Source organism: Prionailurus bengalensis, chromosome D4, assembly GCF_016509475.1.
Source record: "Prionailurus bengalensis isolate Pbe53 chromosome D4, Fcat_Pben_1.1_paternal_pri, whole genome shotgun sequence".
Taxonomy (NCBI): Eukaryota; Metazoa; Chordata; class Mammalia; order Carnivora; family Felidae; genus Prionailurus; species Prionailurus bengalensis.
This window is the reverse complement of record NC_057359.1, coordinates 270,413-295,130: the sequence shown is the minus strand read 5'-3', so window position 1 is coordinate 295,130 and position 24,718 is coordinate 270,413. Positions and strand designations below refer to the sequence as shown.

Genomic DNA, 24,718 nt, shown 5'->3' with positions numbered 1-24,718 from the left:
TTTTGAGGAAACTCCATACTGTTTTTTAATAGTGGCGCACCAATTTACATTCCTACCAGCTGTGCCTAAGCATTTCCTTTTCTCCACATCCTTACTGACACTTGTTATCTCCCTTAAAAAAATAGTCATTAAAACAGATATGAGGTGGTATCTCATTGTGGTTTTGATTTGCATTTCCCTGATGATAAGTGATGTTGAGGATCTTTTCCTGTACCTATTGGACATTTGGACATCTTTGGAAAAAATGTCTTTTCAGATCCCCTCCCCATTTTTAAATCAGATTGCTTGCTTTTCTGCTACTGAGTTGTATATTTTGTCTGTAGGTTTCCATTTTGTTTTGCAACTGTTTCACTTGCTGTGCATAAGCTTTTGAGTCCCACTTGATTATTGCTTTTGGTGTCATGTGTATATAAATTATAAATAGTTGCCAAGATCTATGTCAGGGAGTTTTTCCTCTTTTTTGGGAATTTTATGGTAGTACATGTTATGTTTAGTCTTTAGTCCCTTTCAAGTTAATTTTTGTGAGGGGTACCAGGGAGTGGTCCAGTTTCACTTTTCTGCATGTAGTTATCCAGTTTTCCCAGCTCTATTTGATGAAGACTGTCCTTTCCCTATTGAGTATTCTTGGCTCCATGTCAAATATTTTTAACTTAATATGCATGAGTTTGTTTCTGGGATTTTGATTCTGTTCCACTGATTTATGGTATTATGCCAATACCATAGTGTTTGATTACTATAGCTTTGTAATATAGTTTGAAATTAGGGTGTGTGATGCCTCCAGCTTTGTTTTTTTCCCTCAAGACTAATCTGGACATTTGGAGGTCTTTTGAGGTTCCATACAAATTTTGGGATCATTTTATCCAATTCTGTAAAAAATGCCATTGGAATTTTGATAGGGGTTGCATTGAATCTATAGATGGTTTGGGGCAACATGGATATCTTAACAATATTAATTGTTCTGATCCTTGAACACAGGATATCTTTCCATTTATTTGTGTCCTCAGCTTCTTTCACCAATGTCTTAATAGTTTTCAGTGTACAGATATTTCACCTCCTTGGTTAAGTATATTCCTAAGTATTATATTATTTTTGACACTATTGTAAGTGACATTCATTTCTCTATTTCTTTTGCAGATATATTGTTGTTAGTGTACAGAAATGCTACTCATTTCCATATGTTGCTTTTATTTTTTTAATTTAACCATTGCAATTGTTTATTGTAGAAATATTGAATAGTATAATAATCTCCATATATCCATCACCAATACCATTGTTAAAGTTTTAATTTACATTAAAGTTATTTAACATACAGTGTTATATTAGTTTCAGGTGTACAGTATAGTGATTCAACAATACCTTACAACAACTGGTACTCATCACAACATGTGCACTCCCTAATCCCCATCACCCGTTTCACCCATTCCCCCCACCCACCTCCCTTCTGGCAACCTAACTATCAATGTGTTCTCTATAGTTAAGAATCTGTTTCTTGGTTTGCCTCTCTTTGTCTTTTTTGTCCCTTTGCTTATTTGTTTTATTTCTTAGATTCCACATATGAGTGAAATCACATTGTATTTGTCTTGCTCTGAGTGACTTTCTCTAGCTTCATCCATACCATTGCAAATGGGAAGATTTCCTTCTTTTTTATGGTATTGTGTATACAAACCACCTCTCCTTTATCCATTCATCAACTGATAGACACTTGAGTTGTTTCCTTAATTTGGCTATTGTAGATAATGCTGCTATAAACACTGGCATGCATAAATCCCTTTGAATTAGTATTTTTGTACTCTTTGAGTAACCACCTAGTGATGCTGGATTGTATGGTACTTATATTTTTATCTTTTTGAGGAACTTCCATACTATTTTCCACAGTTGCCGCACCAGTTTGCAGTATCATCCTTGCCCACACCTGTTGTTTCTTGTGTTGTTGATTTTAGTCATTTGGATAGGTGTGATGTGACATCACATTATGGTTTTGATTTGTATTTCCCTGATGATGAGTGATGTTGAGCATTTTTTTCATGTGTCTGTTAGCCATCTTGATGTCTTCTTTGGAAAAATGTCTATTCGTGTCTTCTTCCCATTTTTAAAAATAAAATAAAATTTATTGTCAAGTTGGCTAACATACAGTTATATAGTGTGCTCTTGGTTTTGCGGGTAGATTCCTGTGATTCATCACTTACATACAACACCCAGTGCCCATCCCAACAAGTGCCCTCCTCAATGTCCATCACCCATACTCCCCTGGCCCTTGATCCCACCCCCCTGCCATCAACCCTCAGATTATTCTCTGTATTTAAGAGAGTCTCTTATGGTTTGCTTCCTTCCTTCTGTATTTGTAACTATTTTTTCTCCTTCTCTTCCCCCATGGTCTTCTGTTAAATTTCTCAAGTTCCACATATTAGTGAAAACATATGATATCTGTCTTTCTCTGCCTGACTTATTTCACTTAGCATAATACCCTCCAGTTCCATCCATGTTGCTGCAAATGGCAGGATTTCATTCTTTCTCATTGCCAAGTAGTATTCCATTGTATATATAAACCACATCTTCTTTATCCATTCACCAGTTGGTGGACATTTAGGCTCTTTCCATAATTTGGCTATTGTTGAAAGCGCTGCTATACACATTGTGGTACATATGCCCCTATGAATCAACACTCCTGTCTCCTTTGAATGAATTCCTAGTAGTGCTATTGCTGGGTTGTAGGGTAGTTTATTTTTAATTTTTTGAGGAGCCTCCACACTGTTTTCCAGAGTGGCTGCACAAGTTTGTATTCCCACCAACAGTGCAGGAGGGTTACCATTTCTCCACATCCTTGCCAGAATCTGTTGTTTCCTGAGTTGTTAATTTAGCCACTCTGACTGGTGTGAGGTGTATCTCAGTGTGGCTTTGATTTGTATTTCCCTGATGATGAGTGATGTTGAGCATCTTTTCATGTTTCTGCTGGCCATCTGGATGTCTTCTTTGGAAAAAATGTCTATTCATATCTTCTGCCCATTTCTTCACTGGATTATTTGTTTTTCAGGTGTTGAGTTTGGTAAGTTCTTTATAGATTTTTGATACTAACCCTTTATATGTCATTTGCAAATATCTTCTTCTATTCTGTCAGTTGCCTTTTAGTTTTGTTGATTGTTTCCTTTGCTGTGCAGAAGCTTTTTATCTTGATGAGGTCCCAATAGTTCATTTTTGCTTTTAATTCCCTTGCCTTTGGAGATGGGTCAAGCAAGAAATTGCTGCCACTGAGGTCAAAGAGGTTGTTGCCTGTTTTCTCCTCTAGGGTTTTGATGGTTTCCTGTCTCACATTTAGGTCTTTCATCCATTTTGAGTTTGTTTTTGTGTATGTGTAAGAAAGTGGCCTAGTTTCATTCTTCTACATGTTGCTGTCCAGTTCTCCACAGCGCCATTTGCTAAAGAGCCTGTATTTTTTTTCCATTGGATACTCTTTCCTGCTTTGTCAAAGATTAGTCAGCCACACATTTGTGGGTCCATTTCTGGGTTCTCTATACTATTCCAGTGATCTATGTGTCTGTTTTTATGCCAATACCATGCTGTCTTGATGATTACAGCTTTGTAGTAAAGGCTAAAGTCCGGGATTGTGATGCTTCCTGCTTTCGTTTTCTTTTTCAACATAACTTTGGCTATTTGGGGTCTTTTGTGTTTCCATACAAATTTTAGGATTGTTTGTTCTAGCTTTGAGAAGAATGCTGGTGTCATTTTGGTTGGGATTGCATTGAATGTGTAGATTGCTTTGGGTAGTATTGACATTTTAACAATATTTTTTCTTCCAATCCATGAGCATGGAATGTTTTTCCATTTCTTTGTGGAATTTCCTTAATAAGTTTTCTATAGTTTTCAGCATACGGGTCTTTTACATCTTTGGTTAGGTTTATTCCTAGGTATTTTATGATTCTTGGTGCAATTGTGAGTGGGATCTATTTCTTGATTTCTTTTCCTGTTGCTTCATTATTGGTGTATAGAAATGCAACCAATTTCTGTACATTGAGTTTGTATCCTGCGACTTTGCTGAATTCATGTATCAATTATAGCAGATTTTTGGTGGAATCTATCGGGTTTTCCATGTAGAGTATCATGTCATCTGTGAAAAGTGAAAGTCTGACTTCTTCTTTGCCACTTTTGATGCTTTTATTTCATTTTGTTGTCTGATTGCTGAGGCTAGGACTTCCAACACTATGTTAAACAACAGTGGTGAGAGTGGACATCCCTGTCGTGTTCCTGATCTCAGGGGGGAAAGTGCTCAATTTTTCCCCATTGAGGATGATATTAGCTGTGGGCTTTTCATACATGACTTTTATGATGTTTAGATATGTTCCTTCTATCCTGACTTTCTTGAGGTTTTTATTAAGAAAGGATGCTATATTTTGTCAAATGCTTTTTCTCCATCTATTGACAGGATCTTATCCTTTCTTTTATTAATGTGATGTATCACATGGGTTGGTTTGCGAATACTGAAACAACCCTGCAGCCCAGGAATGACTCTGATCATGGCGAATGACTTGATCATGGTGGATAATTCTTTTAATATACTGTTGAATGTGATTTGCTAGTATCTTGTTGAGATTTTTTGCATCCATGTTCCTCAGAGGTATTGGCCTGTAATTCTCCTTTTTTGTGGGGTCCCTGTCTGGTTTGGGAATCAAAGTAATGCTGGCTTCTTTGAATGAATCCAGAAGCTTTCCTTCAGTTTCTATTTTTTGGAACAGCTTAAGAAGTATAGGTATTAACTCTATTTTAAATGTCTGGTAGAATTCCCCTGGGAAGCCATCTGGCCCAGGACTCTTATTTGTTGGGAGATTTTGGATGACTGATTCAATTTCTTCACTAGGTATGGGTCTGTTCAAATTTTCCATTTCTTCCTTTTTGAGTTTTGGTAGTGTGTGGATGTTTAGGAATTTGTCCATTTCTTCCAGGTTGTCCAGTTTGTTGGCATATAATTTTTCATAGTATTCTCTGATAATTGTTTGTTATTCTGTGGTGCTGGTTGTGATCTCTCCTGTTTCATTCGTGATTCTATCTATTTGGGGCCTTTCTCTTTTCTTTTTGAGAAGTCTGGCTAGGGGATTATCCAGTTTTGTTTAGTTTTTCAAAAAACCAGCTCTTAGTTTCATTGATCTGTTCTACTGTTTTTTTGTTTTTTTGTGGTTTTTTTATATTCTATATTGTTTATTTCTGTTCTAATATTTGTTATTTATATTCCTCTGCTGGCCTTGGGGTTAATTTGCTGTTCTGCTTCTAGTTCCTTTAGGTGCGCTGTTAGATTTTGTATTTGGGACTCTTCTTGTTTCTTGGCCTGGATTGCAATGTGTTTTTCTCTTAGGACTGCCTTTTCTGCATACCAAAAGATTTGGACTGTCATTTTTTCATTTTCATTTGCTTCTATATATATTGAAATTTCTTCTTTAATCGTCTGGTTGACCCATTCTTTCTTTAGCAGCATGTTCTTTAACTTCAATGCATTTGGAGGTTTTCCAAACTTTTTCTTGTGGCTAATTTCAAGTTTCATAGCATTGTGATCTGAGAATATGCATGTTATGATCTCAATTCTTTTACATTTATTGAGGGCTGTTTTGTGACCCAGTATGTGATCTGTCATGGAGAATGTTCCACATGCACTCAAGAAGAATGTGTATTCGGCCGCTCTTGGATGAAAACTTCTGAATATACCTGTCAAATCCCTCTGGTCCAGTGTATTATTCAGGGCCACTGTTTTTTATTGATTTTCTGCCTAGATGATCTGTCCGTTGCTGTAAATGGAGTATTAAAGTCACCTTATTAAATCTTATCAATAAGATTGCTTATGTTTGTGATTAATTGATTTATATATTTGGGTGCTTTCAAATTGGGTGCATAAACATTTATAATTGTTAGCTCTTCTTGGTGGATAGACCCTGTAATTACAATATAATGCCCTTCTTCATCTCTTGTTACAGACTTTATTTTAAAATCTAGTTTGTCTGATATAAGTATGGCTACTCCAGATTTCTTTTGACTTCCAGTAGCATGATAGATAGTTCTCCATCTCCTCATTTTCAATCTGAAGGTGTCCTCAGGGCTAAAATGAGATTTTGTAGACAGCATATAGATGGATCTTGTTTTTTTAACCATTCTGATATCCTGTGTCTTTTAATTGGAGCATTTAGTCCATTTACATTCAGCATTATTATTGAAAGATATGAATTTAATGTCATTGTGTTATCTGTAGGTTTCGTGCTTGTGGTGATGTCTCTGGTCCTTTGTAGTCTTTGCAGCATTCCACTCACAGAGTCCCCCTCGGGATCTCTTGCAGGGTTGTTTTAGTGGTCATGAACTCCTTCAGTTTTTGTTTGTCTAGGAAAGACTTCATCTCTCCTTCTATTCTGAATGCCAACCTTGCTGAATAAAGGATTCTTGGCTGCATATTTTTCCTATTCATCACATTGAATATTTCCTGCCACTCCCTATATCCTGCCAAGTTTCAGTGGACAGGTCTGCCATTACCCTTATGTATCTATGCTTGTAGGTTAAGTCCCATTTGTCCCTAGCTGCTTTCAGAACTCTCTCTTATCTTTGTATTTTGCCAGTTTCACTATAATATGTCGTAGAGAAGACCTATTCGTGTTCCATCTGAAGGGAGTTCTCTGTGCCTCCTGGATTTGGATGTATGCTTCCTTCCCCAGATTGTGGAAGTTCTCAGCTATGATTTGTCCCCTTTCTCTCTTCTTCTTCTGGAACTCCTATGATACAGATATTATTATGTTTCATTGAATCACTAGTTCTCTAGTTCTCCCCTGTTGGTCTAGTTTTTTTTTTATCTCTTTTTCTCAGCTTCATCATTTTCCATAATTTTATCTTCTATTTCACTTAATCTCCCTTCTGCCTCTTCCATCATCACTGTCACCGCATCTAGTTTATTTTGCACCTCATTTACAACATTTCTTAATTCGTCATGACTATTTTTTAGTTCCTTGATCTCTGTAGCAATAGATTCTCTGCTGTCTTCTATGCTTTTTTCAAGCCCAGTGATTAATCTTATGACTATTATTCTAAATTTTTGATCAGATATATTGTTTATATCTGTTTTGAACAATTCTTTACCTGTCATTTCTTCCTGGAATTTCTTTTGAGGAGAAGTCTTCTGTTTCATCATTTTAGATAGTTTTCTGCCCCTTATGTGTTTTAAGACCTTGTTATATGTCCTACACCTGCGAGCACTACTATATTAAAGAGGGGTCATCCACTGTCCAGGGCCTGGCCCTTCAGGAGGTGTTTTTGGAGTGTGTTAACTGGTCTCTGTTGTTGTGACTCTGGTTGCTTTATCTCCCTACTTGTAGTGGTGGTTTGAATCCTCCACCAGGTGTGTTTTGATTTGCTCATTGTAGTAACCCTGGGGGGAAAATTTCTTTTAAAGGGGGTGGTGGTGGTGGAAGTTTATTTTTACTTTTGTTCTCTGTGCCTCAGGAGACATTTCTAGAAACACACTGCTACTATCAATATCAAAGGGGATACTGCTTGTGTTCTCTTCTAGGATTTTTATGGTTTCAGGTCTCACATTTAGGTCTTTCATCCATTTTGAATTTATTTTTGTGAATGGTGTAAGGAAGTGGTTCAGTTTCATTCTTCTGCATATTGCTGTCCAGTTTTCCCAGCATCATTTGTTGAAGAGATTTTTTTCTCATTGCATATTCTTTCCTCCATTGTCAAAGATGAATTGACCATATACTTGTGGGTTCATTTCTGAGTTTTCTATTCTGTTCCATTGATCTATGTGTCTATTTTTATTCCAGTACCATACTGTTTTACTACAGACTTGTAATATATCTTGAAATGTGGGGTTGTGATACCTCCAGTTTTGTTCTTCTTTTTCAAGATTGCTTTGGCTATTTGGGGTCTTTTGTGGTTCCATACAAATGATAGGATTGTTTGTTCTAGCTCTGTGAAAAATGCTGTTGTATTTTGATAGGGATGGCATTAAACATGTAGATTGCTTTGGGTAGTATAGACATTTTAACAATATTTGTTTTTCTAGTCAATGAACATGGAATGTCTTTCCATTTCTTTGTGTCATCTTTCTTTCATAGTGTTTTGTAGTTTTCAGAGTATAGGTCTTTCACTTCTTTGGTTACGTTTATTCCTAGATTATCTTACGGGTTTAGGTGCAGTTGTAAATGGGATTGATTCCTTGATTTCTCTTTCTGCTGCTTCATTATTGGTGTATTGATTTTGTATCCTGTAACTTAATTGAATTTGTTTATCAGTTCTAGAAGGTTTTTGTGGAGTCTTTTGGATTCTCTCTCTATAGTATTATGTCATTTTCAAATAGCGAAGGTTTTACTTTTTCCTTGCTAATTTATATCCCTTTTATCTCTTCTTGTTGTCTGATTGCTGTGGCTAGGACTTCCAGTTAATAAAAGTCGTGAGAGTGGATGTCCTTGTTTTGTTACTGACCATAGAGGAAAAGCTCTGTTTTTCCCCATTTAGGAAGATATTATCCGTGGGTTTTTCACATATGGGCTTTATTATGTTGAGGTATGTTTCCTCTAAACCTACTTTGTTGAGGGTTTTTATCATTAAAGGACATACTTTGTCAAATGCATCTATTGCAGGGATCATATGGTTCTTTTCCTTTCTTTCATTAATGTGGTGTATCATGTTGATTGATTTGTGCATATTGAATCACCCTTGCAACCCAGTAATAAATACCACTTGGTTGTGGTGAATGATTTTTTTAACATAGTGTTGGATTTGGTTTCCTAGTATTTTATTGAACTTTTTTTGCATCAATGTTCATCAGACAGATTGACCTGTAGTTCTTTTTTTGTGATGTTTTTATTATCTGGTTTTGGTATCAGAGAAATGCTGGCCTCATAGAATGAATTTGAAAGTTTTCCTTCCTTTTCTATTTTGTGGAATAGTTTGAAAAGAATAGGGATTAACTATTAGTTAAATGTTTGGTAGAATGCCCTTGTGAAGCCATCTGGCCCTGAACGTTTGTTTGTTGTGAGGTTTTTTGATTGCTGACTCAGTTTCTTTGCTGGCTATTGGTCTGGTCTATTTCTTCCTGTTTCAGTTTTGGTAGTTTATATGTTTCTAGGAATTTATCCAATTTTTTCTAGGTTGTCCAGGTTGTTGACATGTAATTTTTTATAATATTCTCTGATAATAGTTTGTATTTCTGTGGTGTTGGTTGTTATTTCTCCTCTGTCACTTGTGGTTTTATTTAGGTTTCTATTTTCTTTTGGATAAATCTGGCTAGAAGTTTATTAATTTTATTAGTTTTTTTTCAAAGAACCAGCATGTGATTTCATTAATCGGTTCTATTGTTTACTTATTTTGTTTTGTTTCTATATTCTGTATTTCTGCTCTAATCTTTATTATTTCCTTCCTTCTGCTGGCTTTAGGCTTCCCTTATTGTTCTTTTCCTAGATGCTTTAGGCATAAGGTTAGTTTGTTTACTTGATATTTTCTTGCTTCTTGAGGGAGGCCTGTATTGCTATATAATTCTTTCAGAAAAAAGCATCCCAAAAAGCATCCTGTTGTGTTTTTATTTTAATTTGCTTGCATTTTTTAATTTCTTCCTTGACTTCCTGGTTGACCCATTTTTGGTAGCATGTTATTGAACCTCCGTGTATTTGTGCTCTTTTCATGTTTTTCTTGTGGTTGATTTCTAGTTTCATAATATTGTAGTCCAAAAAGATATATGGCATGACTTCATTTTTTTTTAATTTGTTGAGACTTGTTTTGTGGCTGAATGTGTGATTTATTCTGGAGAATGTCCCATGTGTACTTGAAAGGAATGTGTATTCTGCTGTTTTAGGATGGAATTTTCTCAATATACCTGTTGAGTCCATCCGGTCCAATGTGTCATTCAAAGCCATTGTTTCCTTGTTTATTTTCTGTTTTAATGTTTTGCCCATTGATGTATATGGGCTGTTATAGTTCTCTGCTATTATTGTATTATTATCAATTAGTTCCTTTATGTTTGTTATTGTTTTATGTTTTTGGATGTTCCCACTTACCATTGTTATACCTTTTTGTTAGAATGTCCTCTTTATTATTATATAGTGTTATTCTTTGTCTCTTGTTAGTCTTTGGCTTAAAATATAGTTTGTCTGATATAAGTATTGTTACTCTGGCTTTCTCCTGACAACCATTTGCATGGTAAATATTTCTCCATCCTCTCACTTTCAATTTGCAGGTGTCTTTAGGTCTAAAATGAGTCTCTTGTAGGCAGCATATAGGTGGGTCTTTTTTTTTTTTAAATCCATTCTGACATTCTTTGTCTTTTGATTGGAGCATTTAGTGCATTTACATTCAGAGTGATTATTGTTAGATATGGATTTAGTGCCATTGTATTACTTCTTGTTTATAGAGATTTTCTCTGTTTCTTTCTAGTCTTTGTTTTATGTTTGGTGATTTTCTTTAGTGATATAATTGGATTTCTTTATTTATTGATTTGCATACACTGAACCACCCTTGCACCCCAGGATAAGTCTCATTTGATCATGGTATATAACCCTCTGAAGTGAGTCTCTTCTAGGCAACACATGCTTGCATCTTATTTTTTATCCATTCAGTCACCCTCTGCCTTTTGATTGGAGAATTTAATCCATTTACATTTAAAGTAATTATTAATAGGGAAGCACTTACTAATGCCATCTTATTGTTTCCAACTGTTTTATAGTTTACTTATTCTTTTATTCTTTTCTTGTTTTCTTTATGGATTGGCGATTTTCCATAGTAGTATATTTTGATTCCCTTCTCTTTACCTTTGGTGTATCTAGGTTTTTGTTTGGTAGTTATCATGAGGCTTACATAAAACATAGCTTAGATGTAACAGTCTATTTTATGCTGATAACAACTTCAATCACTACAAAAGCTCTGACCTTTTACTGCCCCTCACATTTTTTGTTTTGATGTTTTACAATTTACCTCTTTTATATTGTGTATCCATTACCAAATTATTGTAGCTGTATGTTAGTTTTAATGCTTTGTGCCTTTAGTCTTTATACTAAAGTGGTTTACACACCACCATATTAAAGTATTAGAATATTCTGATTTTGACTATGTGCTTATCTTTGCCAGCGTGTGTTTTATTTTCATGTGGTTTCATGTTACTAACTAGAGTACTTTATTTCAGCTTGAAGAAATCTTTTCAGCATTTCTTATAAGGCAGGTCTAATGGTAATAAACTTTCTTAGCTTTTGCCTGTTTGATTAGATTTTTATTTTATTTCTTAAGGGCAACTTTGTCAGGAAAAGTAGGATTGGCTGGTATATATATATTTTTCAAACCTTTTAATGTGTCATCCTACTCTCCTCTGGCCTGCAAGGTTTCTCCTAAGAAATCAATTGATAGCCTAATAAGAGTTTCATTTTATGTGAAGAGGGTTTTTTTCCCCTCTTGCTACTTTTAAAATTCTTTCTTTGTCTTTGACTTTAGATAGTTTTATTATAATGTTTCTTGGAGAAGATCATCTTGGATTGAAAATTTGGTAAAATTTATGAATTTTATAAACTTGGATGTCTAAATCTCTCCCCAGATTTGAGTAGTTCTCAGCTATTATTTCTTTAAATAAGTTTTCTGCCCCCTTCTCCCTCTCTCCTCTTTCTGGGACTCTGAGTGTATACACTGCTTCTCTTAATTGTATCTTATAGTTCACATAGGATTTATTTGCTTTTTTTCATTATTTTTTTCTTTGTTCTTCTCTGACTAGAAAAATTCGAATGGCCTGTCTTCCACTCTACAGATTCTTTCTTCTGGTTGATCTAATTTGCCATTTAAATTCTTATTGCATTTTTCATTTTATGCATTGTATTTTTCAGCTCCAGAAGTTCTTTTTGGTTCTTTATAATTTCCATTTCTCTTTTAAACTTATCATTTTGTTCATACATTGTTTTCCTGATTTTGTTGAATTGTCTTTCTGTGTTTTCTGGTAGTTCATCAAGTTTTCTTATAACAACTATTTTGAATTCTTTGTCAAGAAAATTTCAGATTTCCATTTTTTTGTCTAGTTACTAGGAAATTATTGTGTTCCTTTGGTGGTCTCATGTTTATTTCATTTTTCATGTTCTTTGAAATCTTTTCTTAAGTAAATTCTATTTGAACTCATGACACTGAGATCAAGAGTCACATGTTGTAGTGACTGAGCCATACAGACACCCCTCATATTCCTTGAAATCTTGCATTGCTGTTTTCACATTAAAGAAATACTCATATCTCAAGTATTTACTGGTTAGATTTACACAAGAAATACTTTCCTTTTTCCCTGTTAGGGATTCTGAGCTTTGCTCAGACCTTTTCTGTGGATATGTCTACTCCACACTTCTTGTTCCCTTTTGTGGAGGAAATCTTAAAATTATATGCCTTCTATTGATCCTGCACTGTCAGGTTTGGTACTGACAGACTCCCTTTTGCTGTCCCTGCGTTGGTGCTGAGTGCCTAAGTCTGTGGTTTCTCCTAATTCTGCAGAATCAAGCTGGTTTTCTACGCATGCTCAGTAGCCCTCTTCAGAGTCTCTATCACCACTTTTTGGGGCATGCTCAAGGAATGGACCACAATGTACTGGTGTGTGTAGGTGAGGCACTTGAATCACTGGGGGTGCCCATGAACCAGTTGAGATCCACAGGTGAGCATCTACCACAGTCACAGGTGGGATTCCTGATGGAGCCTGCAATGCAGTTAATAGGATCCACATCCCTTTGTGCCCCTGGTTGCTATTCTACCAGCCACTCCCTGTCTCCCAGCCACACTGCATACCTCAATATTCTGGATGAGATGAGAAAAAAATGTGGGTCTGGTTTTCAGCATTCTAGATAGGCGGTGAAACTGGGTACTCACATGCTAATGTTCCCTCATGGGAGAAATCAGGACAGACAAAATCCATCTTGGCATTGAGCTGTGCTGCTTTGGTGGAAAGGTAATGCAGGTAAAGTGAAACTGTCCCTCTTATTCTCTTCTATGATTCCAGTCTTGGATTTTTTGTTGTTGGTGTTCCAATGGTATGCTAGTTTTTCTGCTGGATTCCTGGACTTCCACAAATTGAATTCTGTCTTGTCCATTGGTAATTGGCTAAGTTGCGTTATTTGGGAGCAAGATAGAAAAGAAAACTCTTACCATGTTAATGACATCACTACCTCTCGATGACTTTCTTGATTTTTTAAATGTTTGTTTATTTATTTTGAGAGAGAGAGAGGGAGAGAGAATATCCCAATCAGACTGCATGCTGTCAGTGCAGAGCCTATTCAGAAGTTACTTGGGAACTCAGCCAGGTGATCAAGGTTAACATCAACAGTGATAAGTCAGGTTGATGGTATGTAAAGAGTGGCACTTTACCTTGCGGTCTCCCTCCCCAAAACATAGAACACCAGTATAATCATAAGAAGAACATCAGAAAATCCTAGTTACAGGACATTCTGCAAAATTCATCCCCAGTGTTCCTTCAAACTGTCACTGAGAACAAAGTCTAAGAAACTCATACCCAAGAGGAGACATAATAACTAAAAGTATTGTGGTATCCTAGAACACACAAGAAAAGAACGTTATATTAAAAAGTTAAAAAAAATGAATATATAAACTTCAGTTACTAATAACACATCAGTATTAATTCATCAGTTGTGACAAGCACACCATACTAATGTAAGATGTAAGTCATAGAGGAGACTAAGTGTGGTACACGTATAGAAAATATCTCTACTATTTTTTTAAAGTTTATTTATTTATTTTGAGAGAGAAAGAGAGAGAGCACTTGTGCGCAAGCAGGGGACCAGCAAAGAGTGGGAGAGAAAGAATCTCAAGCGGGCTCTGCACTGTCAGCGAGGAGCCTGATGTGTGGCTCAAACTCACGAACTGTGAGATTATGACCTGAGCTGATTCTGATGCTTAACTAACTGAGCCACCCAGGAGCCCTTCTCTCCTATTTTAAAATAAACTTTTGCTAAATCTAAAACTATTCTAAAATAAAGTTTATTTTTAAAATTTTTCTGAGAAAATTAACTACAGGTCTGGGGAGGTCAAAATGGCTAGATTTCCAGGGCACAGAACCAGACAGGAGGGAGCTGTGCATGTGCACACACACACACACACACACACGCACTGCACAAGTAGTCCCTGTTCAGGCCAACCAGAGTGGAAAGCCTCATAATTTGTGGGGTATTGGGTAAAGTACTTAGGCAAGTTTTGCCTCACTAGAGAGGCAAATTTAGCTCTATACCAAATGATGTTTTGGCCCTAATAAACTTTATTAGAAATGTCATTTGAAAATATCCTCTTCCATTCAGTAGGTTGTCTTTTAGTTTTGTTGAGTGTTTTCTTTGCTGTGCAGAAGCTCTTTATTAAAAAGATGTTTTAAAATATATTTTAGTTAGTTAACATGTAGTGCAATATTGGTTTCAGAAGTAGAATTCAGTGATTCATCACTCACATACAACACCCAGTGCTTTATTTTTTATTTTGTTTCCCTTGCCTCAGGAGAATGTATGTATAAAGAAGTTGCAGTGGCTAATGTCAGAGAAGTTACTGCCAGTTCTTTCTTCTAGGGTTTTTATGGTTTCTGGCCTCACATTGTGGTCTTTAATCCATTTCGAGTTTATTTTTGTGTATGGTGTAAGAAAGTGGCCCAGTTTCATTGATTTGCATGTTGCTGTCCAGTTCTCCCAGCACCATTTGTTGAAGAGACTGTCTTTCCCAATGGAAAATCTTTCCTGCTTCGTTGAAGATTAATTGACCATATAGCTGTGGGTTCATTTCTGGATTTTCTCTTCTTTTCTGTTGATATATTTGTCTATTTTATACTGTTTTGATTACTAAAGCTTTGTAGTATAACTTGAAACCTGGTATTGTGATGCCTCCAGCTTTTTCTTTTTCAAGATTTCTTTGGCTATTCAGGGTCTTTTGTGGTTCCATACCAATTTTAGGATGGTTTGTTTTGGACTCCAAGATTTCTGCTGAAAAGCCTGCTCATAACCGTATTGGGAATCCCTTATATGTAAAGTTTCTTTTGAGATTTTCTTTGATTTGACTTTTGACTATTTATCACATGTCTCTGTGTGGTTCTCTTCATTTTATCCTACTTGGAATTTATTGAGCTTCTTGGATTTGTGGATCCATGTTGTTCCTCAAATTTGGGAAGTGTTTTATATTATTTTTTAAAATAATCTCTCTGCCCCATTCTTTCTTTCTTCTTCTGGGACTCCAATAGTAGAACATAAATTGGTCTACTTGATAGAGTCCCAAAAGTTCCTTAGGGTCTATTCATTTTTCCTTAATATTTTTCTTTTCCTCCTGAGAGTCAATAATTTCATATGTCTTCAAGTTTCCTAGTTCTTCTGCCTGTTTCAGTCTGCTATTGAATTTCTCAATTCAGCTATCTGTATTTTTCAGCAACAGATATTCTTTTTGGTTCTTCCTGTTATTTTATTTATTTATGTTATTTTATTTATTTTATTAATTTATTTTTTAACTAGGCTCTGTGCCCAACATGGGGCTTGAACTCATGACCCTGAGATCAAGAGTCACAGGCTTTACCACCTAAGCCAGCAGTACCCACCCCCCATGTAATTTAAAATGTCAACTTCCCAATAAAGCTCACCCCAACTTCTCTTTGGAGTGTTAGATATTCTATCATATTCCTCCACCCATAATCTTTTGCCACAGGTATCTGTGTGTCTGCAACTTTCACAAGCAATACTTGCTGTTTTCCAAAGCTTTTTCCACGCTGAGATTCATGCTATTCCACTTTTGCCCCATCTGAGCTCCTAATCCAAAGAAACAGACCAATCCCTCAGGCAGCCCCCAGACCGGTTAGAATGTCACAAGTAAAATCTGGTTTGCTTCCTTCATTTTGATGGAGGAAATTGGGAACTGGGATTTTGTTTCCTTTAGACCACCCTACACTGCATCACACCATAGAGGTGTTGAGACAAAAGTGAGCAAGGATGCCATGAAATTTCCTATTTTGAATGTGGCTTTTTGTTGATTGGGCATTTGCTTGATTGCTGTAGTCCATTGTTTTCCAGGGCTTCTATAAAATTATTTCAGGGGCACCTGGGTGGCTGCCTGTTGAGTATCTGACTCTTGGTTTAGGCTCAGATCATGATCTCCCAATTCGTGGGTTCAAGCTCCATGTCCGGCTCCGAGCTGACAGCATGGAGCCTACTTGGCATTCTTTCCCTCTCTCTCTATGCCCCTTCCCCACTTGCTTACTCTCTCTCTCAAAAAAAAATTGTTTTTTCAAATTTATTTATTTATTTATTTTTAATTAAAAATGTTTTATTTATTTTTGAGAGAGAGAGAGAGCAAGTGGGGGAGAGGCACAGAGAGAGGAAGATACAGAATCTGAATAAGGTTCCAGGCTCTGAGCTGTCAGCAAAAAGCTTGATGTGGGGCTTGAACTTGTGAACTGTGAGATCATGGCCTGAGTGGAAGTCAGACGCTTAACCGACTGAACCATCCAGGATCCCCTCAAAAAATTTTTTTAAATGTTTATTCCTTTTTGAGAGAGAGAGAGAGAGACAGAGAGAGAGACAGAGAGAGAATGAGTGGGGAGGGGCAGAGAAAGAGGGAAACAGAGGATCTGAAACAGGCTCTGTGCAGACAGCAGACAGTCCATTGTGGGGCTGGAACTCATGAACTGTGAGAGCATGACCTGAGTTGAAGTCAGATGCTCAACCAACTGAGCCACTCAGGCACCCCTTTCTCAAAATTAATAAACTAAAAAAAATTATTTTAGCCCATGTACAGTTTTAAAAAATGTTTTCATGGGCAAAGAAGGCCTGGGGCTTCCTAGTCTGCCATCTTGCAAATCTCACTTCACTGTGGCCAGTATTATAGTCCCATTTATTTCAATGCTCACTAGTAGTTTGGATATGTGAACAAATTGGATATGTGAACACAGGCTTCAGGCCTTCCTCATGGTTTCTCAGCAGGAATCAAAATGAGGTGTGTTTTAATAGCACAAAATTACATTCAACCTATGTGTACTTGTACTACATCAAGATGGAAGCATTTACATGCTATATTAATGCAATTAAAAGAAATGTAAAGCGAGAGTAGATTTTGTTTTGCAAAGCCATGGGTTAGCAATTCTGAAACTACTTTCTGTACATTCTGTCTCCCCACAAGATGCTTATTAGTAATTGTGTAGTGGAGAAATCTGAAAGGCACTACCTTAACCAAATGATCAAAGTTGACAGTGCCTTAATGGGACAATGTGCCTCCTGATATAGGTGCATTAGAATTTTTTGTAGTATTCCTGCTAAAAATAATCTAAATTTAACACCAAGGAAACATTAGTGAAATCCAATTTGTCAATATTATGAAAATATAAAGAAATCATCAGGAAAACACTAACAATTTGTTGCCTCTCATTTAAAGTAAGCCCTGTCAGTGTGGTTTCTTTTCTTTCTCTTTTTTTTTTTTACAGCCACATTGAGCTGTACTGCAAGGGTACAGATGCACAGTGGGCAAAGGTCGTTATACAACCAGAACTGTATTTAACCAAAGCAAGAGAGCAGCCAGCAAGTTACAGGTGTACACAAGCGAGTATACAGGCTGACCATGTTAAGTTAAGAAGGGAGAAGAGGGATGGCGAGGTATAGAGCTATGATCAGTGCATCCGGCGTGGGGCTGGGGAGACTTCCAAAATCTGGGTAGGCGCTTATGAAACTACAAAACTGCCCTGGTCCCGCAGACAGGTGCCTCTCTGGAGACTGCGGCCGCCCGGGGTCAGCCAGGCTCCAAGCCCCATGCACCTCCTGCCTCCCAGGACTACGCCTCCCGACGGCCTCTGCGCCCGGCGCCCAGGACTACACTTCCCGGCGGCCCCCACTTCGGAAGCGGTTTCGTCCAGATCTGCCTTCCCGCCGCTGATTGGCTGCTGGCGTCCGCCGTTCGCGCGGCGGCTCTCGGAGGTGGTGTCGGTCCGCTTGTCCTGACGCCAGGTGTGGGGTGCAGGTTCCGGTTACAGTGGGTGTTGGCGGGCGGCTGACGGTGACTGTGCGCGTGTCTGGGAGCGGGAGTGGACGTACGAGGGGGCGATACGGAGAGGGGCGGGGCGTCCGGAGGTCAAGTGGGCACCGGTGGGCGTGCCTTGCTGGTGTGCCCGCCCTCCCGCTCCCTGAGCTGTGCCCGCTCTTTCCGTGCGCGGTGCTGACGGCCGGGGCGGGGGAGGTCGGAATGTGCGGGAACCTGCGCGTATCTGGGCGTCTGCTGTATTAGGGGCTCTTAGTGTTCCTCGGAGTGCTTCTTCCAACTCATGGTGTTGATTTGTTACTATTGGTGATTTCCTCTACTTGCATTTTTATTGCATTCTTAGTCTTCCTCATTCGAATATACTGTTCATACGATTGCACGAGTTGATGAATTTTTGCAACCCTAATACGCCTTGGCAATCAGCACTGAGACAGGGTGAAAAAAATAAAAGGATATTGCCAGCATTCCAGTTGTCATACCCCCCCGGCCCCGTTACTGTCAATATCTGATAATGTGAATCCTTTACAAAGAATTCCCTTGTAAAACCTTTGTAAAGGTTTCCTTTGAGATTGCCTTGGCTATTCACAGATCTTTGCACTTCTATAAGAATATTAGAATTGATTTGCTAATTTCATTAAAAAATTACTTTTTTAAAAATTGGGGTTGCTTTGAATCTACAAAGTTTTTTGAGAGAATTTACATCTACTCATGTCTTCTAATCAATGAACATGGGATATATATATCGTTCAATAATATTCTGTCATTTTTACTCTAGAGGTCTTAAGACTATTTTGATTTGTAACTAGCTATTTGATTTATTCTTATACTATTGAAAGTTACATCAGAGTTAAAATTTTGTGTTTCTGTTTAGTTGTTCTTGATTTATGGAAATCAAGCTGATTCTTTTTAACTTGACCTTTTATCAATCTTGATAAAATCACTCAATTCTAGTAGCTTATCTATAGATTCTTTAAGATTTTTTAATGTACACAATCATGTCATTTGTGACTAATGAGTTTAATTTCTTCCTTTTTAGTACTTATGCGTTTTATTTTTTTTCTTGCCCTGTTGTACTGGATCAGATCTCTAGTTGAAAGGTCTTCTTTTTCATAATTTTAAGGGGAATGCATTCAGATTTTTAGCTTTAATTGTGATTTTTGAGGGAGCATTTTAAGATTTGCTTTATCAGGCTAATTATAGTGTTTCCTTTGATTTCTGGTTTACTCAGTTTTTATCATGTTGGATTTTGTCAGAATTTCTGCATGTATCCAGGGGATCGTGTAATTTTCTCTTTTTTCTATTAATGAGGTGAGGTACACTTATTTTTAAGTAATATTGTTACAATTTTAAGGTATTATTATTATTATTATTATTATTATTATTATTTAAAGTAAGTTCATGCTCAACATGAGGCTTGAACTCAGGACCTGAGTTCAAGATCAGGAGTCACATGCTCCACTGACTGAACCAGTCTGGCACCCAAAGTACGTTGATTTTCAAGTGTCAGACATCTCTTACATTTTTCACATAAGCTCCACTTGGGTATGATATATAGGTATCATATATCATATAGCTCTCACTATCTTTGCATTTTTGTCTTATTGGTTTGCTTGTCTGTTTTTGCCTTCTATATTTTGAAGTTGTGTTATTGAGTAGATAGCGGCATAGAATTTTGATTTTCCTGTTGTGTTGACATCTATAATAAAGATGAAATATTCCTGTTTAAGGCAAGAATAACTAATAGACATAAAGCCTATTTTGTTTGGTATTACTGTAGTTCTACCTGCTGTCCTTTGGTTAGTATTCACATGCTATGTCTTTTTCTATTCTTTTACTTTCAGTCTTTTTCTACCTCATATTTGAAGGGTGTCTTTTGTAAACAGCATGGAGTTGTATCTTGTTATTAAATATGCTCCAACAAGTTTAGTCTTTTCTTAGTTTGTGTTAGTTTACGTTAAATGTAATTACTTACACAGTTGGGTTTATGTCTGTTTTGTTGTTATTTGTTTTTTCCACTTAGTACATTTTTTTAAGTTTATTTATTTTGAGGGAAAGAAAGAGTGAGCAGTGGAGGCACAAAGAGAGAGGGAAAATCAGAAGCAGGTTCTGTGCTGCCAGGGCAAGAACCTGATATGGGGCTTGAGCTTATGTGAGATCATGACCTAAGCCAAAATCCAGAGTCAGACACTTAACTGACTGGGCCATCCAGGTGCCCCTAGTTCATCTTTATGTTCTCTTTTGTCTTATTTTGGGTTAATTGAATTTTATGTCTTTCCATTTTTTCCTTCCATCATACATTCATGTATGTTTGTTTTAGTGTTTTTGCACTAGAGATTGCAGAATGCATCATTGATGCTTTATAGTGTAATACAAATTATTTTTACAATTTCCCAGTGGTGCTAGAATTTTAGAACTTTTAAAACTGCATTTGCCAACTTCATCCTGTCTCTCCATTCCCTCCAGTATTTCTTGGTAATGGATTTTAATTCTACATGTACCTTTTTTTAATTAAAAATTGTTTTATTTTAGAGAGAGAGTGCATGCGTGGAGGACAGGGGAAGAGGGAGAGAGAGAATCTTAAGCAGGCTCCACACTCAGCACAGAGCCCAACATGGGGTCTGACCCTGGGATCATCACCTGAACTGAAATCAAGAGTCAGAGATGCTCAACCAACTGAGCCACCCAGGCGTCCCGATTCTACACATATTTAAATATGAATTTTTTTTCCTGGTTAATATTCATTGAAATTTACCCCTATGCTTATTTATCTTTTATGTTTTTATTTATTCTCATGCTTTCAATGAGGATTCTTTCCCTTCTGCCAGGTGAACCCATAAAACTTTTCCTCATATGGGTTTGGATTAGGAGTTGACAGAATATAGGAAGCTCTCAGCACTAAAACATGATAATAGGATCTTTATAGTAGGCAGTTTAGCAATTTTTGTGTAAAAATTTGAAATACACACCCTACAGCTTGACTCATGGGTATTATCATACAGATTTGTTTGTGCATGTGAAATAAAATATAAAATAGATAGTGATGGTTTATAAATAATCTAAATATTGATTATCAGGCAGCTAGTTAAAACATTGTGGGTCATGGGACGCCTGGGTGGCTCAGTTGGTTAAGCATCCAGCTTTGGCTCAGGTCATGATCTCACAGTTTGTGAGTTCAAGCCCCGTGTCAGGCTCTGTGCTGACAACTTGGAGCCTGGAACCTGCTTCAGATTCTGTATCTTCCTCTTTCTGCTCCTCCCCTGCTTGTGTTCTGTCTCTCTCTCAGAAATAAACAGTTTAAAAAATTGTGGGTCATTCTTAAGACGGATTATTTTTTTTAAGTTTAGTTTTTTCTTTTTAATTTTTTAATGTTTATTTATTTTTGAGAGAGACAGAGACAGAATGCAAGTGGGTTAGGAGCAGAGAGAGAGGGAGACACAGAATCAGAAGCAGGCTCCAGGCTCTGAACCGTCAGCACAGAGCCCATTGTGGGGCTCGAACTCGAGCCGTGAGATCATGACGCCAGCTGAAGTCGGACGCTCAAGCGACTGAACCACCAGGCACCCCTTAAGTTTAGTTTTGAGAGAGAGAGAGAGAAAATGGACGAGTGGGGGAAGGGCAGAGAGAGAGGGAGAGAGAGAGAGAGAGAGAGAGAGAGAGAGAGAGAGAGAGAGAGAGAGAGAATCCTGAGCAGGCTCTTTGCTATTAGCATAGAGCCTGACGCAAGCCTCAAACTCACGAACTAGGGCATCATGACCTGAGCTGAAGTGAGAGACGCTTAACCGACTGAGCCACCCAGATACCCCAAGATGGATTATTTAATATCTCAAGAATAAAGGAGCTCTTAATGCATTAATATAAAATGATCTCTAAAGTATATGGTTAATTAAAAATAAGGCAAAAGGAGGTACTTCCACATATTGTAATGAGACATAGGACGGACAGTCTGACCAACCTGTTAGTGAAAACAATGGTAAGTTATAGGTACTATATAAAAATAGTCACTGAGAGATTTTGAAGAGAGTTAAAAACAAAAGTCTAGAAACTTGAATGTTCAAGAAACCTCCTTTAGTAGGTTAGAATGGAGACATTTTATTATAGCACCTGAATAGTATTGTTATTCTTGCTGTAGCAGCGTCTGCAGTCTCTGGGCTCTTGTTACCATGCCTGTGGGAGGTGGGGATGGGGAAAACAGGGCATTGTGATACACAGTTTGACTTCTCTGAGGAAAGCCTGTCTGTCCTGCCTTCTTTGTATTCAGCTCTGCCCTCTCAGGACAGTCACTGAGAGGACAGATCATTCTTGGAGTTCTGAAAACTGTGGCTCATGTGAGTTGGAATTATCACTTTCTGTATTTATATCAGGTCCTATGTTTTTATTGTCTGTCATGAAAGTTGCTCCTGGGATGTCCTCCAGGAATCTGCTCCCAGACCCACTCTTGTGAGTGCCTTCCCTAAGTCCTCTCCTCCCAGCCTGTTCTTGAGTGTACCATGAACAGTCTTAGACCTTTCTCACGTGGTTAGTTTTCAGTCAGGAATGCGGATGGAGCACATTTTCCCAAGGGAAATATTAAAGATGCCTGTCACAAAACCATGGCTTAATAAGGCTGTGACAAACCACATCCTTGTCGATACAAATTAGACATAATGGTATAACTAGATAATAACTTTCCATCTATGAATTCCTTCAGAGTTTGGGCAAACCTAAGTGTCTAAAATATAAAATATAAGAATGGTCAAGTCAGTTATAAGATACACGATTTGTCTTATATAGCAGGAGAAAAATGCTTGTGATCTCCCGACATAATGATGAAATAGTCCTTAGACTGTTTCTTTCTTAAATTATTATATCACATGCAAATTGTGCTTTCAAAGAGAGAAATATGATCTGAGGTACACATAGGATGGATGGAGGCCACAAGTTTTTCTTAGTCAAGCTGCGTATTTTCTGCTACTTCACTTACTGGGGAAACTCCATTTTACAGTATTTGTTCACTTCAAGCCCTTCGTCTGAAGGTGGCTTGTTTCTCCAATGAGCGGGAGGGAGGCTAGCGGCTCCCGACCCGCCAGACGTGTGCTGTAGCCCCAGCCTGAGTCTCCTCCCTTCTCTGATGACTCTCCATTTCCCTTTCCATGTTGAAAAATTGCCTTTAACTTCATCAGTGATGGGTATATTGACTTTTTTCAGGGGTTGGCAGTATTCAAGGACGTGGCGATAGACTTCACCCAGGGAGAGTGGAACTACCTGGGTGCTGCACAAAAGGACTTATCCAGAGACGTGATGTTGGAAAACTACCACAACCTGGTCTCTGTCGGTAAGGACATTTACTTGCAGATCATTCGGTATTTGCCTTGTGGAATTTCTGCCTCTTTCCGTGTGGATTTCTGGATTGTCTGAATTCTGTTTCCTGCTACTGAGGGAATAATCTGCACTCTATGGTTTTGGGGAAGACGTCTCTGTCACACACTGTTCTTCAGGAGACCTTCACCCTCCTTGTTATTCTTGTTATTATCTTCTTCAATGACCACAGCTGGACTTGAATTCTGCCATACCTGTAGGTTGATCCTATTTCTTTTCCTTTCTTGACGTAGGACTTTCCAGATCTAAGCCAGATGTGATCTCCTTATTGGAGCAAGAGAAGCAGCCTTGGATAGTTCCAGGCCATGACAGGCGGACCTTGCCCAGGTGAGTGAGAGCTCATTGACAGAGAGAGGCCTTGGCAACCCAGGTGGCCTTGCCCTGCGGCAGTTACCACCTTTGATATTTTTATTGGGAAGTGCCCTTCCAAGGACTGAGGCCTGACAAGGGAGCGAAGGCCTGAGTCATAGAAAAGTAGCTTTGTTTCTCTCCCTTCTCAGAAACGTAGGTGCCCCCCTTCCCCATGACCAGCAATCTTTTCCTTATATGTGCAATCTAATTCTTTCCCAGCTTCCCCTTGTCATTTAAACTTGTGTAAGTATTGTCACTTCTGAACAATATTTCTTAAAAACCCCTATTTTACCTTTTTTTCAATGATTTGATCCCTCTTTGGGAAGTTTCTCCTTTTTTCAGTAGTTCATGCTTTATTCATTCACTCTTATCCAAAATGTATTGATGTTTAATTTATGCAAGCCTCATTTCAGAACTTGAGGGAATTAAAGTGAGTAAATTATTATTATTTTTTTATTGATGTATAGTTGACACACACCATTACGTTAGTTTCAGGTGTACAATGTAGTGATTTGACACATCTGTCCCTTATGCTGTGCTCACCATAAGTGCAGCTGCTGTCTGTCCCCACATTACTGTGTTCTCTATGCTGTGCCTCTCATCCTGTAACTTACTCATTCCATCACTGGAAGTCTATGCCGCCCATGTTCCCCCCTGCCCCCCAGCAACCACCAGTTCTCTACATTTATGGGTCTGGTCTGCTGTGTTTCTATGTTTTGTTTCTTTATTCATTTGTTTCTTACTTTCCATGTATAAGCGATATTATATGGTATTTTTTTTTCCTTCTGACTTATTCTGCTTAATATACTGTCTAGGTTCATCTATGTTGTTGCAGATGGCAAAATTTCACTCTTGGTGTGGCTGAGTAATATTCCATTGTATGTTCACCACATCTTCTTTATCCTTTCCTCTATGGATGGACACTTGGGTTGCTTTCATATCTTGGTTATTGTAAATAATGATGCAGTAAACATGAAGGGTGCATGTATCTTTTCGAATTAGTGTGTTCATTTTCTTTGGGTAAATACCCAGCAGTGTAATA

At 37.7% G+C, this 24,718-nt stretch overlaps 1 protein-coding gene across 1 annotated transcript in view; it reads left to right on the top strand.

Moving 5' to 3' along the window:
* The first annotated feature begins 17,383 nt into the window (after positions 1-17,383).
* Positions 17,384-24,718, top strand: part of LOC122475105 (zinc finger protein 383-like) — a 52,649-nt gene continuing 45,314 nt past the window's right edge. Inside the window, exons 1-3 of the mRNA XM_043566786.1 lie at positions 17,384-17,939; positions 23,155-23,281; positions 23,559-23,652. Of these exons, the coding sequence (XP_043422721.1) occupies positions 23,248-23,281; positions 23,559-23,652 (128 nt within the window). The 5' untranslated portion in view covers positions 17,384-17,939; positions 23,155-23,247. The remainder of the gene's footprint in view (positions 17,940-23,154; positions 23,282-23,558; positions 23,653-24,718) is intronic.